At 39.2% G+C, this 18050-nt stretch overlaps 1 protein-coding gene across 1 annotated transcript in view; it reads right to left on the bottom strand.

The window, feature by feature from the left end:
• The window catches only part of cacna1c (calcium channel, voltage-dependent, L type, alpha 1C subunit), a 227371-nt gene that overhangs the window by 58439 nt on the left and 150882 nt on the right, over nucleotides 1-18050 (bottom strand). The window contains exons 4-8 of the mRNA XM_080886828.1: nucleotides 16472-16611; nucleotides 9561-9700; nucleotides 8154-8306; nucleotides 5825-6024; nucleotides 3239-3342 (exon numbers count right to left, since the gene is read on the bottom strand). Coding sequence (XP_080742954.1) covers nucleotides 3239-3342; nucleotides 5825-6024; nucleotides 8154-8306; nucleotides 9561-9700; nucleotides 16472-16611 — 737 coding nt within the window. The remainder of the gene's footprint in view (nucleotides 1-3238; nucleotides 3343-5824; nucleotides 6025-8153; nucleotides 8307-9560; nucleotides 9701-16471; nucleotides 16612-18050) is intronic.

Below are 18050 nucleotides of genomic sequence, written 5' to 3'. Positions count from 1 at the left end.
AGCACAAAGGTTTTAAGAGAGGTTGTGTAGGCTGTTAGTGTTTCACTGCTCTCCAGAGATCAAGAACTGATGAAACTCTTGGTATTGTTATTGACTTTTTTTTGGTCATGTCTATTGGCTGGGCAGAATTCAAGTGTTTGAGGATATCTGTGTGAAATTTAGGGGAATGATGGAACCTCAGATTGAACTCAAACCCACAACAGCAGATCAATGAGCATTAGGACAAACATCTATTGTCCCACTTGTCAGAACATTAGCAGGAGATCCAATCCTATTGATCTGGGCTTGTGCAGTTCAGTGCGCATATCCTGTATGTGTGTGTGCGAGTGTGGCCTTGAGTGCTAAAACCTTAGGCTCCACGCTCATTTTCCAATTCTCCACTGTCTCACCTTTCTGTCCTCAGTCATCTTTTAATTCTCCTTTCTCTACCTACTCATTCTCTTTCGGTCGAGCCACTTTCTCCATCCTCTCTGTTTACGTATTACATCAAATCCAGACAAACACAGTCACACCCTATGCCTATGTCTCTACATCCGTCACTCTCCTTCTTCCTGTTTAGCCATTAGTTATTATGCCAATCTGAGACCTACACACACCATGGAGTAACCAGTTGGTAAAAGGTCAGGCTGTGTAGTGAGCTGACAGCATCATTAGTCACAAGTCAGACAAAGAGTCGGACTACCAAACCCCCCAAGCTGTTTGGTACAGATAGACCTCTATTATTTTCCCTACAATGCTGCTGCCACCTCTCCTGAGGGTATCAAGTCAGATTCAGGTCAGTCAGTCAGTCAGGGGTGAGACATCTGACTCTAAAACCTGTTCCCTGGCAGAGCTGATTTTGGAACTGAGAAGTTTAAGATGTTTTTAGGTGGCAATTGATATACTTCTGTTACTGCTGAATTTAGATACATTTTCTTGCATGTTTTTGTGTATTAACTGCTGGTCTATAAACAGCTTTAATCACAACAGTTCTTAGTTTACATATTAATTCCTTAAAAAAAACCCCAAAATGAAATGGTAGTTTTTCCACCCTGCATCAGTGCTGAAAACAGAGCACTTCACTTCACAATAGCACTAGTGCTATTTTGCAGAAACAGCAGTGGAGCCTTGTAGTAAGAGAAACAATACCCAGAAGGTTTCAGTGGTCTTCGAGCCAGATGCTCGAGTATGATTTCACTACAGTCAGCTACAGTGATAAAAAAAAAAAATCTATGTGCAGTCAGCAATGCTCAGTTGGAAGAGTCACAAAGCCTCAGATACATGGTCTTGTAAAGCAACCAAATGGGACTATATAGAAACACAATCTTGTACATGCTTTGTACTCATTAAATATAAACGCCAGCAGCAGCAAGAGGCAGGAAGGAGAAGGAAGTAAAGAGATCCCTTGAGCAAAAGACCAGAAGCAAAATTCTCCAAGAGCAGCAAAAAGACAAGAAAATTAGTTTCAAACGACCTTTGACCCTGCCCTTACCCGCTTAATACCCCCAGAACCAAGTTTAGCACAAAGAAGGATCCGATGATGATTAAGGTGACAAAATAGACCCAGGGCCACGTGTAACCTACAGCATCATTCACCTAGGAGGCATCAGGATAGGGGGCAAAGGGAGGAGATAGAAGGATGGAAGATGGGAAGTAGATGGATGGTAAAAGAGGAAAAAGTAAGACAAGAAGACAGGGGATTGAAGGAAAAGGCAGGGAGTGGTAGGATGATGGGGATGGGAGAAAGGAGAAGGGGGGATAAGGGAATGAATTAGATCCTTGGTGAAAGTTCCCAACAGATGGAACCGTTTACCTCTGCTTGTTCCTTGCTGGGATTATGGTGCATTGATATTATTTGTTAGTCACTTAGCGTGCCACATGGCAAAGTATTTGGGCAATATGAATGTGAGAAATGATAAAGAGATGCCTTGGTGGATTCAGCGGGTCTTTTAAAACAGTGAAACCTACAGCAGGCTGCGAGTCTCATGGGACAAACAAAATAAATGAATTAATGTATTCCTGCAAGAAAAAAGTCAGAAGTTTAATAATCACATAGGTGATTCTACTTCCACTGTAATTCTTCTTTTTCATCCTTCATCACTGGAGAAATAAGAGTGTAGTTAGACAAATGAAGAGACTGTGCACCAAGACTCCCATGGACTGGAAATAGACATCAAGTCAAAACCATTCTCTGCCGATTTATTGACAATTATTTTTTAACATTATCATCATTATTATTACCATCATGTGTGATCTGCAAACAATGTTTTTTACGGATGCTTAAAAAAATGCTTTTCACTACTCAGTGCAGCCTGCTGTTCCATAATTTCCATATTTAATGCCACATTTCCTCCAGACTCCACTCTGTCCTTATTGTGTTTTACCTGTTGTGCAAGTTTTTTTAGCATTCCACCTCCATGGCTGACTTGAGGGGTGAATTATTTATACCCTAGTGTGTCCCTGCAGACCGGGAGGCGCTTGTACTGAAACAGTGTGACTTGGCAGAGTGGGGTAAAACAGCACCCAGCGAGCCTGCTCGAGCAGTATTTGTTGAAACAAAACACACAGCGCAGCACATGCCTTTAAACAAATATAAACACTCTGTGTGTGCGCGCACAAATGTAAAAAAAGAAAAAAAAAGAAAGATAAATGCTAACTTGCAAGAGACAAACGTGCATGTAAGCTAAAAAACATGTAGGAACACAGCAGTGTTCATTTTAAGTTGAAATGTGTTACGTTTTGGAAATGTGTAAATATTTGTGTGTATGTGTCTACCTGTCCAGCACAGACAGGTGGGCAAACTGACATGAACACGACAGCTAGACGTGGGGTCACTCGCAGCTTTTTCTGAGTGCTTTTGTGTATTTCTTTCAGGCCTGTGCCAAAGGATTGATTGAGTGAAAGAGAAAGGGAAGAGAGCGAATGATTTTGCTCAGTTCAGTGATCATCATTTTATCTTTCCTCAACAACAGAGGACTACGGTTGTCTAGCTCTGCTTTTTCTGGTGGAATGATGAGGTGAGACTGCTGTCAGCACACGGCTCTTATTTGCATCTAATTTATTATTTTACTGGGTCTGTGTGTATGTATGTGTTAAAACATTAATGACAACAAAAAGAGAAATAATAAGAAAAAACTTGCACTTTAGATTGCATTACGGGAGTCTTGTAACATCGTCATTTATCACATTTAAAATAGTAAATAAAGCCACACAGCACACCTACTGCACATACACAAGTGACAACAGCATAACCTCTTACCCGCTCAACACTCCCAGAACGAGATTGAGAACGAAAAAAGAGCCGAAGATGACAAGAGAGACAAAATAGACCCATGGCAGCTCATAGCCCATGGCATCCTGCATCTGAGAGAGAGAAAAGGCAAAGAGGAGCGAAGAAGAAAGAAAAGGAGAAAGAAGAGGAAGGAGAAAAAGGGGGAGTAGCACAGATGTGGAATCAACAGGTGGGTGAGAAAAGTAGGGAAAGAACAGGAAACATGACAGAAAAGGTTTTGTGAAGGTTGACAGAGAGAAGATGAAGTCACGGATGAGTCAGGGCGGTAGAGGTCAAGGACAGGAAAGTGTGTTAGAGAGAGAGAGGTTAAAAGGAGATAAAAGCAGGAAAAAAGAAAAGGAGCGGTGCATGTTAAAAGAGCAGCAGATAGCAATGAGAATGGCATAATTGTATGATTAAAACTGACTATAAGCCTTTTATCCTTTGCTTGGAGAGCAGGCAGGCCACGATCCACAATTAAGAACACTTTTGTAATTTAATGGCAAACCCTGGCTGCAATTTAAAAAATCTCTTTAAACAGTTCCACAGTAACTTAAGTAATTTCATCTTAGATTGGTGAATGGATCTAGAAAGTCTGTGAAGGTTCTCAGTCATCCAGGTCATCGTAGTCAAAGGTGCTTGCAAAGAAAAGCGTCTGGACTTCTTTAAGTTGCTTGAAGACGTTTCACCTCTCACCCGAGAAGCTTCTCGGATGAGAGGTGAGACGTTTCACCTCTCATCCGAGAAGCTTCTCGGATGAGAGGTGAAACGTCTTCAAGCAACTTAAAGAAGTCCAGACGCTTTTCTTTGCAAGCTCCTTTGACATGGATCTAGAAACAAAGATACAACAGTATCAAGAGAGATTAATGTGGAAATTGTTGTGATGAATAAATGGGGTGGATATATGTAGCAATCGATGCTGACAAAGTAAGCAGTTTAGCATCCAGGATTTTACTTCAAAACAAAAGTCCCATTATTAGACTATTAGATTACTGATTAGATTGAGGTTGTAAATGCAAAGGTTAGGTTAGCAGATAATAATATGATAAGGCTCTTAATTAAAGAATTTAACACAAAGACTGGGGGACAGAGATAAAAAGGGGAGATGATAAAGGAGAAGGCTGACAGCAGGTTTATGTGCTGTGACAGCAGCAAATGTTGCATGTTGATATTTTGTAGTGAAAGTGACGCTGACAATTATGTAAAATTACAACACAAACAAAATATTGTCAAAGGGCTGGTGCTTCAATCATTCGACTATTTAACATTTTACAGCACGTCAAATTTGTTATAGGCGTGCTGTGGGTAAATATAAACAGGAAACTGCAGTAGATAAGCAGAAATAGCAGAACGGATGTAGAGCTAGTAACTCAACCAACAAGCACATACTGGATGCACATTTTTACGTGATATCCCTACAGTGGCTCTTAAGAAAACATCAGGAAACAGAAAAAACACATAAACCACAGTGAAAGTTTAATAAAACACAATGGAAATAGAAAAAATTAAGCAAAAGTGAAAACAAAAAACAGAATACTTTTGGGGACACTATAAGGTGACGGAACAGCTGCGGAAGTGCCAAGCTAACAGTAAATAGCTAATAGCAAGAATGTATTTACGTTATTATATGAATCATGTGATTAAAACAAAAATTACCTTCCATCTTTTTAAGCCTCACAACACCGATGAACCCTCTGGTTATTTTAAGCGTGTCTTAATGCTTGGCATGCGTTGGTTTCCGTCATTTCTGCAGCTGGTTCGTCACGGTATTGTGTCCCCAGAAACACTTCTGTTGTGTTTTGTAGAATTTTCTTGTTTTTTTCTGCTTCTACTGTGTTTTAGTCAACTTCTTTTTTGTTTTAATCAATTTCAGCTGTGTTTTTTTTTTTTTATTTCCACGGTGTGTTGTTCAGCTTCTGTTTTTTTGCAGTGTTCTTCTAGTTGCTGTTATTTTCTTAAGCAACAGTCCATTTGACCTCTCAGTGCCATGTAGATCTCAAACACAAGAGAAATTTATTTTGCTACTTTTTGTAACTAATTTATAACCATTTTATAAAATGTCAAGCCAGAAAGCTAATGCATTTACTTCCCTACAAGATAAAACTTTCAAAAATGCAATTGCAACAAAGCACTTAAAGCTGTTCTAAAGGTTTGTCCAGCATCTTGAAAGCCCTTTTGTTCTAATTTACCAAGCTCTATTTGATTTGATTAGCAGGGAAACTTGTCCCTGCGGAAATATTTAGTTGTCTGTGGCCCCATGTTTGCTCACTTGACACTGAAATCAAGCGTAGGGATTCTACACACGTTCTAAATGAATCTGCAGCTTCAATTACACAGTGTATTGTCTGCATTAACCTGAGATAGAAGCTAACTCTGTGTGTGTATTTGTTCAGTCTTTGTATATGTACCCACCTTTCTAAAACAAGTGTTTTTGTTATTGTGTTATACTCCTTTCTCAAAAGCACTCATCTGGCACTGATGTTACAGATACAGTAAAGAGGCTCCACGCACCAATCCCTCTGGTACTCAGTAAGCCACACAAACACAAAAACACTACTTTGGTGTCCGACTCACCCAGTACAGCACATCCGTCCAGCCTTCCATGGTTATACACTGGAACACCGTTAACATGGCAAAGGCAAAGTTGTCGAAGTTTGTGATGCCGTCGTTTGGGCCCTCCCACCCAACTCTGCACTGTGTTCCATTCTGCTTGCAATGTCGACCATAAGCTCCATCAGGTGCACATGGTGCTGGCTTTTCCTCTGCAATAGTGCCTGTGACAAAAGAGAAAAAAGTGGCAATGGCCATTTTTTTTAATTTTTCAGATATCTTACAAATAATGTCTTTTTTGTTGCTTTAATGATGCACTGTTGAGGAGGGTCAGAGGTGGAAAATTAGACTGAATTACACACAAAGATCATTTTCTGTTGTACGAGGGAAAAAACAGCTCAACAAGACAGCTATAATTTATTTAGAAACCACAGATGTAGTGAGTTAAACTTCATAGAAAAAGCCATTTTTAGCTTTTACCCATCATGATTTTTAATGTAGAAATCAAGCAGCAGGAAGCCAACTTAAAAGTAGCAAAAACCACAGATCCTCGAAAGCCTGCTTGAGGCATGCTCCAAAAGGAGGTCACTTGTCAAGGATTCACATGTTACGATAACCAAATTTATAACAGAAATAAACATGTTTAGAAGCTGGTATAAAAACATTTTGTGCTCTGTAGCTTAAGTCTGCTTTGATGCCAACTGTAAATTTTCACATAACCCACTGTTTTAAGTGTATTTTGCATTGGTAGCACGTGCAAGTTTCACTTCCAATAACTCTGTAACTTTTTAAGATTTTGTCATATTAAAACATACTGCAAACTATAAGTTGCTCACTTTTTTTCGATTGTGTTTTGTTTTAAGCCTGTTTTTCACTCGTCAAAGTTAGCATCTCATGTAGCAATGCAGTGACTTTACACAGGCCTAGAAAGCAGTTGGCAATTGTCTGCTAACCACTGGCTGCTAGGATTATTCCTTACTGGTTGCAAGAGGTTGCTGGCTTACGCTGTGAAATCAGTTGCTAAGCTCCAGTCATACATGTCTAGAGACCTGTCAGCTACCCCCTGTAATCAGCGATTGCCAGGGAAAAGTTGCTTACAATAGCTAATTGCAAAGAGGTTGCAAACAAACTGCCTTGTGAATGCCACTAACTGTGAAGACATGAAATATACTGAAATATGTTGATTTCTGTGGCAAAGCACCACTTACTTTGAAGGTGAACTGTCTCTGCTTCCAGTTTGTGTCATGCTTTTTCCAGTTAGTTAGCATGTTTGCAGACAAATTGGAGCCTTCCATGCAAACTATGGGTGACAGCATCAATCTGCTAGCAACCAAAGCAATTGTAAAGAAGCTTTTGGTATGGCACCTGTTTGCAACAGAGTTCACCCTATTTGCCAGCACTAGCAATAGCAGAAGCTCCAAGCTTCAAAACTCTAGTCAATGTTTCATTTCAATGGAATATCCATGTACTGTACTATTTATGATATATAGTGGCGACTGGATCCTTGTTATCAAAATTCTCCTTGAGATCATGACTCCTTATGCTTTTGTTTACACAGACTTGCACTTTTTTTATCGAGCATACTTTTCGAACTCAGCTGCTTGTCTTTTGAACTGCAGATCCCAGCAGGAGAGATTTACGCCCATCCAAGCAGTGCTCACTGAACATTTTGATTTTTTGCTACGGGAAGCTCTGTTACAGATTCAATCCATTCACATAAAAAAAGAGGTTGAAAGGCTAAAAGGACACCATGAAATAACACCAAACAAAGGCACCATGAAAAAAAATCAATGTGGAAAAAGTGTTTTACTAATTATACAAAACAAGCTCTTCAGGGTGATGTATAGGATAGCAGAGTATTCCACTGGCACTTACCCTGTGGAAAGCTAATGCCTCTCAGGGGATGTATAACACCATCATAATAACACTCCAGTCCATTATACCTGAGGCCCTTTGCTGAAAATTGTTTCAATCATTTATGGCAGCTGTTGTTTCAATTATTGCTGAAATTGTTCCTGCTCAGAAACATAAATGATGGTTTGAATAATTAATTGATGTGATCATTTAACTGTTTAAGGTTTGTTTGCTGATAAAGTTTTACTGTAGAGTTTGAATTTATGCAAAGCTCAGTCAAACCAAAGACCTTGAACACCAAAGTTTGCACTTTGTATGTATGTGAATAAATGCTAACTGAAGCATGGCTGCACATACACTTCAATACATGCTTTGATCATGCATCTAAGCAACTGAAGTGTTGTGTGCCATTGGCTGTGTTTGATCGTGCATGTTTTTATTTATATCTGTGCATCAGTGCTTATAAATAGGTATTCTACGAGTGAGTGTTTGTGTGTACCTGTTAGGTTATGAACGCAGGTCTTGTGCATCTTGCCCATGAAGAGCTCCAGACCGATGATGGCATAGATGATGATGACGAAGAGGACCAGCAGGGCGATATGGAGCAGAGGAACCATGGCTTTGATTATGGAGTTCAACACTACCTGTAAACCTGCAGGAGGCACACATTTGCTAAGAATCCAAAAAGGCATATGAGAGTGTACAGAACATTTTAAAAAAGCATACAGTTCTTATAAAATCTGAGGATTGGAGACTTACTGTCATTAAAAATCATTACTGCCACCTCATATACCAGCATTGTCATAATGAATCACCATGCAAGCACTTAAGCTGGCTGTTATATTTCATCTGAAGCTTTAATATTGCTTTTGTACAGATATTCTACTGAAAAGTATGACTTCTATTAATTGTAGGCAAAGAAAAAAACATGGTATTTTTAAATGCAAATTTGTCTATGAGCAGAACACCTTTCCAGTTAAATTTAATAAATGCTTTAATGAACAAAAGCTCAGTGCTCTGCATATTAATAACTTAAAACAAGAGGAGCAAAAATATGTTGCTGCTGAAGAGGCGTAACAATACAAAAGGCAGTAGGAGAAATTGTGGGTTTATTTAACTGACTAATTTGTTAAAACAAACTAAATTAAAAACAAAAAAGCTCACAGGCTTGCGCATATAGGCGAGACCAGTTTATCAGATTACACTCGTATTAATTTAATCAGTTACTCTTTTGAACTTTTTAAAATGCAACTGCAAAATTAGTGTGGTGTCATGGAGTGAGGAACACTTAGATAGTTGCTGGAACAGCAGTTTTTCCACTTTTCAGTCGTGAATAACTGGCATGGCTAAGACGTCTTGATTGTACAACCTCATGTTTTTCTTCCTTTAATGATCAGCCTTTAATAAAAAGATAATAAATTCCACAGCACATAAGCAACTGAACACCATCTGTGCGCAAGTCAGCTGGCAAACACGCTGTTGATCAGTTGCCACGACTGCCATGACAGCCCAGTGATGTTGGACAGCGCACAACGGCACTCAGCACTTTTACACCAAATGACAAAGTGATAGCTGTGCACTTGCATCCTCTGCATTTGTCTGCAAGTGTAATGCACATAAAGGTGGAAACACACTATTTTCATTAAGAGTGTCTTCACAGACAAGTACGCACATAAATCGTCCAGTTCTGAAAGCCTCTGCATTTCTGACAAGAAGAAGACTGGGTGTGAGTATATGTGTGTCATCATGTGTGGCGTCAAGCACCAATGCAAGCTTCAATCTCTGGTCCATTCCACCCCCCACAACACCCAATCACCATTCACACCTGATCCCCAGAGCACCATTTGTGCTCCTGCTTTTCTCTCTTTCATTCTTCATTTTTACTTCCATAGCTCTCAGTACTTACTCGGTACTCCAGAGACCAGTCTGAGGGGTCTGAGTACTCTGAATGCCCTCAGAGCCTTGACATCAAAGCCCGCCGCTTTCCCTCCAATAGGAGTAGCCCCATCCCCTTTTGTGGCCTGCTCCAAGATTGCACTGAATAACCTGTAAGACAGAAGGTAATGACTTCAATAACCATCAGTTTCACATTGACATCCCATTTCCACATACTAGAGAATCTATGAGAGAAAGAAAACAATAAAAGAGATACAGCTGTAAAGGCCCCACCACAGTTGGTGTCATTATGGCCATGTGTTTTACATCTTTGTTTGCCACTTTAGACATTGTCAGTAGTGTTGCACAATATCAGGTTTCAGTTGAAATAAAACTTTTTAAACACTTTTTTCATTAATTCTATACTAAATGAATCACCAGTGGAAACATTGCAATATAAGTGAAATGTGCTTACAGCAGCCAAATTTGGGAACATATTTTTAGAAGGTAAAGGCCTGGTGAAGTCAACAGTGTCGTTTCACAATTTGACTCTTGAAGAAACTCGAAAGCAAAAAATAAAACAGCTTAGCAAGTTATCCTTCCAAGAAAACAATCGAAAATGTTTCATCTGTTCCTTCTGTCTTTCGCAGATAAGGAAATGTGAGGCATGTGGCTTTAATGATTTGACAGTCAGCTCCACAGATGCCTGTGCATGACTGTAGTGAAGAGAGCTGCACAGTCAGGTTATGTGGTACTATGCAGAAAAACTCTCTTTTAAAATGTCAAATGTATTTTTACACTGTTGCCCTTTTTAGTTATTACCCTCCATGAAAACAGAAACATCCAGCCAAGAAAGATTTAAGCAAGAACTGCTCATGAGTTTAAATTAATGGACTTTGACCAAAATGTGTGAACACTTTACTTTGGTGAAATTCAGGCCTGGGACTGATTTATTATAGTTTGGGTTACTGACTTTTAGTCAGAGTGACCAGTAATTACCAACCTTGGGACTGAAAGGACATCATTACAGAAAAGGGCCAAAACAGCTAAACAGGTGCACTCTGAGGATGGCCTTGATTTTGGATTTGAAGGGTCACAAGCCAATAAGGTTGGGCAGCACTGTTTTACTGTAGAGCAGTAAAAGTTTGTGGTAAATGTAAAGCGAAATGTCGTATAACAGTGCCCATGAGTGCAAACCGAGGTCGGTGAAGTCATAATTTCTCACATTGGTCTGCAAGAACTTGGGATGAAATACAACACCGATCCCATCAGGCAGGCTGTGGTGGAAAGCAGAGGCCAGTGCCCAGAAATGTCTTGAATGACATGATCAGCAATCACACTGTACTCTTCAGGCTTCCATACATATTTATCAGTGTAAAGCAGAAGTATAATCTTCAATGAAGAGCTAAATATGCTCTTTTTAACGCTCCCCCCTTTTGTTAACTGATATCCCAATGAAATTATTGACATACATCCCTTTGGTGTAAGTGACTCACAAGCTTGAATTTATGTACGTCCAGCTGAGCTTATCGCTCTCCCCTTCCTGTCTCTGGCTCTCCGAGATCCTTTAGAAATCACCATACAATACCATTTTCCAGCTAGCGTGGCTCAAAGGCCAGTCAGTGGCACGTTAGTCATGGAGAATTATCAATTAGCACAGATGAAATGGCCACTTGAAAAGGCCTCTCAAAACATATCTCCCTCTCTCCCTCTCACACTCTCTCTGCCTCTCTATTTCGCACTACCTCCCTCTCAATTTGATTAACTCTCTTTTCCTCTCTCTCCCCCTCTCTCTTGGTGGGAAGCACTCCTTTGAAACTGAGCACGAACAGTACGTCAGAGATTCACAATTTTGCACCACCAGCATGTTCTTTTGTTGTAGGGTGTTTAAAGGTAATTAGAGCCTTGGAGTGTAGCACCACATTGTGAGCTGTATAGATCCACAGCTAAAGATAGTACCAACCGCACGCATTCAGAAAGAGAAAAAAGGCTGAGAGGTCTCACAGAAGTCAAAATGTCAACATTTGGGTGTTTGTGTCGCTTGAGAAAAAAATATTTACACTTAATTATTATAGTTTTAAAAGCTTGAGCATGTTTAAATAGTGATTCTTGAAGCATGTAAATAACACTTGTAGCAAAGTGTGATAAAGTAAAAGCAGAGTCTCTGCTTCACATTTAGATGGCACTACAGTCCTTGATGCACTGACTCACAACTTTGAACTGATCATGTGTTATGCTGCAAATACACATACTTTACACCTTTAGATACCTTTAGATACCTTTGTTTGTTTGTTTGCTATCCTGCGAACAGAGAAAAATTGACTGACACATATTTGCGGATTTAAATAGTCTGTATATATCTACAGGTATTTATTTGTTCTTTCCTTTCTAAGTGAATTGAATTAATTTTATTTTTGTGTAGTTATCTGTGTGATTGTTTGGGCCTTGGCCAACTTTGCTCGGATCAGCTGGTTGTTGCGTTTGTGGTGTTCTAAACACGTGATATATTGAAGGATGTTTCTACTATATCTCCTTTTACATTTTTTATTTATTGGCATAAATTGTCATAAATGCTGATATCGACAGTTAATATCTACTGATAATATCAGCCCACTGATAAGCCTAATTTAGCTCATTTTGGTGTACGAGGTATGTGGAGTTGCTATCTAGTATTACTATCCTTCAAAGGCTCTGATTAATAGTCAAGTCTCTAGAACAGTGATTCCCACAGTGCAGATCAATGACTGTATAAAATCTTTTACACAGTCATTGTGCAGGAAGGAAACCCCTTGTGGGCTGTAATGGTACTGCAGGTGAGCTTCAGTAATAACAGAAGTATTTATATTTATATAAAGGTATGTATTTAGATAAAAAGTGGATCAAATCGGGTAATAAGAGATGGTAATGATATTGATCATTACCCTGATCTAAATTTAATGCTTTTATATTGAAGGTTTCCTCGAGTTTGGCCAGCCTAAGATACCACAGTTTATTCTTAGTGTATAAATTATTTACTTTTTTTCTTTTTCTTTTTTTTTTTTACAAAAAGCTACGACTGACTCATGAAATATTATACCAAACCACAATACATTATATTATCTCTTATAAAAGCAAACATAGTCTATAAAACTCTTCGAACAAACTGTCACAAACTCTGCGCTTATAATATAAATGAATTGTTTTATAAATTGTTTTGTATGCGTGAAAGGAAAAGTTCTTTCCCAGCACGTTTTGTCATTCATCTTCAGTATCCAAAGGTGTATGGTACTCCTGTGTAATCTGAACATATATCTGTGTAAATACACACAAGTTTGCTTCACAATAATTTCTAACATTCTCCAAACAAGAAAAGTTCAATAGAGGAAACAAATTCTTTTTTGCGGGTCAGGCCATGAAAGTTTATTCACATCACATTCACTGTCGTCTTTAACTCGACAGCATGGAAAGTATTGCCTGTAGTGCCGAATCTGAGTGAAGTATAGTGAGTTTTTCCACAGGCTTTTTTTCCCTGTTTTTTTCCCCTCTTTTTGTTACAGTGTAAAGCAAAATATTCATTCAGCTTGTATTAATTCTGCCCAAATTTTACATCCTGGAGTACAGTAAGTGTCACGTGGTAGTTTTCTGACCCTGTAAATGCTGAACAAATGAAATAGATAATTTTTTTTTGCCTGAATCCTTCACTCTGTATTTTGTATTGATTACACCCTGAATACAAGGAGGGAAAGTAAAATGAAAGAAACATAAAATTGCATGGGGAAGGAGATGGACCTAATATATCTGAGGAAAAACAAAAGTGGAAAAAGTGATGACAAAGCGTGAAAGAGAGAAGTCAAAAATGAAGAAGCAAGGTATGTATGAATGCAGAGACCAAGGTTCTTAACATTTATTTTCCAATCTGATCTTTAAGTTACTAAAATTGAACGTGGGTCTTTTTTTTTTAATTGTTAATGATTATTAAAAATGTGGATGGGGTATGGGGTACACATTTTTTTCTGTGTGACAGAAAAAGTTTGAAAACTGCTGAACTTGAGTCTCATTCATATTCATATTGCGCATGCACACATGAACACAGCCTGTTGAATTACTGAGCCTTAACTAATGACCTCTCAGGTAAGTGCCAGCCAAGTGTGGACCGTAGTATCTATGTGTGTGTGTGTGTGTGTGTGTGTGTGTGTGTGTGTGTGTGTGTCTCTGAGGTTGCTCAGCACCAGGTACAAGCTCCTTCACCCATATGGTGAATAATCCAGAGGGAGTGAACTCTTGTCACTTCTCATCTATACACAGACAGACTGGCAGTTAGATTCGCAAGGGCACAGAGACAAACAGCCACTTATGCACATAGCCACACAAACACCCAGCCACACACACTCCCTTCAGCTTGTGAAACAGAAGAATTTTGTGTTTGTTAGCTTTTCACATCTATTCTAGTGGATTTTATTTGGTTTCCAATTCAGTTAAATGTCAAGTTAAAACTGAGTTTGCATATTAGTGGAGTGCTTTCTAATGTGTTAGCTCTTTAGCAAAGAAGTGGTTAGGATTAGGCAACATAAGCTGTTTGGGGGATATTAGGAAAGAATTATGATCATGTTCACCTTCACGACTGATTTACATAGCAGCAAAAAAGGAGCATACATGACCTTTGCACTGAATTCTGACTACCTCAAGTTAAAAACTAAAAATTTTGAAGTTATTCAGTATTCTCAGATCTAAATCTGAATTTGGGGGGGGGGGGGGGGGGGGGTATATCTGAATTTGGAGACTGAAGAAAGAATTCAGACTTTAATCATCCAAGCTAATAAAATACACTAATCAAAAGTCAATAAGCTGTTTGGCATTGGCATAGGAGATTTGGTGTTCCCTCTGGGTGCAACCCTCATTCTCAACTCTACTGCTCATCTCTGCTGCTCAACTCTTAAATATGTTTACAAATGTGTCAAAGAAGAAGCAAAGTTACGACAAAGAAATAAACACAAATTTCCTTACATTTTGTGCCAAGTTTATATATATGTTCAGTGGGCCTAACCCTCTAGTATACATATTTTCTGAGCCTTTTGAGGCATCCATATCCAGTCCCCTATAACATTAATCATTAAATAGACTGATGTGTCATTCTGCATGACTCCAAATAGAGTCATGCAGTCAAACAGACGTGTATTTCGCCTTCTGAACTTCCTTTGGCAAGGTTGTAAGAGAAACAAAAATATTTGCAGGCATCAGTGCATTATAGTTGTAAATTAAATCATGTTACATTACAATAAAAGGCACAATTCACATCGAGAAAGAGACATGAACAGAGGGAGACAGACAGTGAGGGTAGATAACAGCTTAAGAGTGGCAAAGGTTGTGTTTATGCCATGGGCACTGGCACCATGTTTTCAGCCGATGGGATGTATGTGTGTGTGTGTGGTTGGTGTGTGTGTGTGTGTGGTTATAGGCTCAAGCCAAGCGTGTTCAGTTAGTGATGGCTAATATGAGTGAACACTTGACTTGCAATGAACAAGACTCACTGAATGTGCATGTCTGTGTGTTGGTGTATTTACAAAGGCTTCCTCCAGGCTGAGGGTGCTTTCGTGCACACACACACACACACACACACACACACACACACACACACACACACGCTCAATTAGACCATCTTTATGGCATAAATGTAACTGTCAAGTCCAGTGGTCAAGTCCAAAATTATGTACACACAGCACAGCTGGCAAGGGGGTCACACACACGCACACACACACACACACACACAAACACGCAGGCACGCACGCACACACACACAAACTTAGGCAAAATGGATTTAGCAGATGGACTATGTTGCTGAGTTGCAGATAAAGAAAAACAGAGCAGAGCTTTGCTATCAGCATCTCACAAGCTAATCAGTTTAAGCTTCACCAATACACTGATGGCCAAAGTTTGCTGCAGCTTTAGCACAGATTTTCTGTGAACTAAAGAAAGCTTTGTCAGCGGACAATACTCCTCTCAAATGGCTACTACAGTAATCTTTCTAAAATACAACAAAATACTAAATATACTCAAGGTATTGTGAAAAAAGAGCATGCATATCCTCAATCAGCTTCCTAATTCAGAATTACTTTGTGTGCCAGCAGGTTGGACATTGCAAATCAAATAATTTTACTGTCACAAATAGAGAAAGTGTTCAATAACGCTGACAAGATCACAGCAGTTGCACTGATCCAGGCTATCAACACAGACAATTCGACTGTGAAAAATGAACATAATTTTGGCACAAACTGAACTTTTTATTTCAATGGTTGGATGTTAAAAAAAAACACATGACTGTCGTGTTAAATTAGTAAATAAATTAACAGACTTCAGCTTCTCACCAAGGCCGTATATTTGTCTCTCTGTCGATGAGACGAGTCGAGCTGAATTTTACGAAACCTAGTGGAGATGTTGAGCAAGGAGGAGCAGTAGAAGAATCTATAAAATGTTAGTGCAGACCTGGATCACTTTCATTAAAATCGCAAAATATGGGATTGGCCTTGTAGAGTCTGTCTGAGCGCCCTTCTGGTTTTACAAACAGGAATTAGAGTAAAAGATGAGCTACAAGAGAAAATATAGCTGCTTCTTTGCCTTTGCAACTGAAAGTAAAGAAGGCCACGTGAAACGCTATCTTACTGTAATTTTGATAGATGCTAACACTATGACTACCTCTTACATTAGACAGAGGCTGCCAATTGACTTGGCTGTACTTCCATTGGTTGACAGTAATTATACTAAGGTACTATGATTAATTTGCTAATGATGTGCTGAGGTTGTGTGTGTCAGGTAGCTGTTGAAAAGAGACTATGCGTCACAATTACACAACTGAATCTATGAAATCTGCTTCATCTGTCAAACTTCATAGACTCACTTGGAGTAACAGAGAACCATCAAATAACACCTCGCAGTTTGTCTCTTTTCTGTGTGATTCTGATCGCTTACCCTACAACTACAATGATGAAGTCTAGCAGATTCCAGCCGTTCCTCAGGTAGGCGTTGGGGTGGAAGAGCAGGCCGTAGGCTATTACCTTCAGGAACGCCTCCACCGTGAAAATGATGAGGAACAGATACTCCACACGCTCCTGTGCAGACACAAACATAAAAAAGTCCATTTACTCATCTGAGGGGCATCATTGCAGCATGACATAAAACGAGCAACAGACACAGATAAAATCAGAGGTAATTATAAATGAAAATTTGAAATCAGATTAAATGCTAAGTTCATGTCGCAAAGGATTGAACTATGTGCAGTAAATCTTTTCATCGTGAGAGGTGGCTTATTGGAAAAAATTGACATGCTGTAGCACTATTATATACACACGTTCATTCACAATCATAAAACTTTTTTATTTTTCCCACATCAACTCTAAGGACATTGTATATGACTTGTGAGCACTCGCAGTGCTGGCTGCCTACTCTTTCAAATTTATCAGCCAGAACAAGATGTTCTGCCGCTGTTTATGTGGCTTCTGCTTTGTGCGTATGCATGCGTGTGTGCGTGCGCATGTTTGATTATTTATATGTTAACATGTATTTGTCTAACTTGTAATCGTGTACACAATCAAAGCATTTTGATTATTTAATCAAACTGGCTCTCTTCCTGTCCTACGACGTTACTGTCTGATGGAAGGAATGATTTCATGTGCACATGTATGCACACGCAAACACACAACGGGATTTTTACTACAGAGCTCCTCAGGGATTGTTGTCATATTGCCGACCCCAGCCTGACGGGGTCCTGGGAAATGTCCTGAAATGTCCTTGAAAGAGAGCAGGATCATATAACTTTCTGACTGTTGCAAAGTCGTAAACAATTCATCATCCACCTAATCCCTTTTCATATCTGATTTTAAATGTTTTGTCAAGTTTTTAAGGAAAATGAGATCAAAGCAATGCAGAAATCTATTTATTTCTTGCTGTGCAAATACAACATCCTATATATAGAATTATTCAACATCCTCTTGCTTTCTGCCCAGTTTCTTTCTTTCTTTCTTTTGGGGGTGGGTAATAAAAACATCTATCAATCCATCCATTCATTTTATTCCCTGCTCCTCCTCTTTTTCCCTCTATTTTCCCATGGATACATACACACAGCGGGCCAGAGGTTTGGGACAGAAGGCCAGGCAGGTCTCTCTAGGCTCCAGTCTCATCCCTGGGAAGAATCAGCTAAACCTGAAGAAGCTGTGTTTAAATTTACCAAAATATCTTCACAGGCTGACTGACAAAAGAGTTTAGGTTGGATTCCATCATTGACTTACATAACCACATACAATACAATACAATACAATACAGCTTCTAAATTGTCCAAATCCACTGGAATTATATGCCTTCAAGCCTGTTATTTCCTCTGATCAATGCTGACATTTTTCTCCTGACAGCTACAACACTGACGTCACTGACTGTGCAACACCTGAGTCACATGCTGGCCTTTGTGTTTTTAAATTTCTTTTTGTTTCTGGCTTGTTTTGAGGCTCTCAAATACTAAATCATTTGCACTGAGGGGAAACATCTTTTAAAACTT

Source organism: Rhamphochromis sp. 'chilingali', assembly GCF_963969265.1.
Source record: "Rhamphochromis sp. 'chilingali' genome assembly, chromosome: 7".
NCBI lineage: Eukaryota > Metazoa > Chordata > Actinopteri > Cichliformes > Cichlidae > Rhamphochromis > Rhamphochromis sp. 'chilingali'.
The sequence above is the reverse complement of the archived record's forward strand: the minus strand, read 5'-3'. Positions and strand labels throughout refer to the sequence as shown.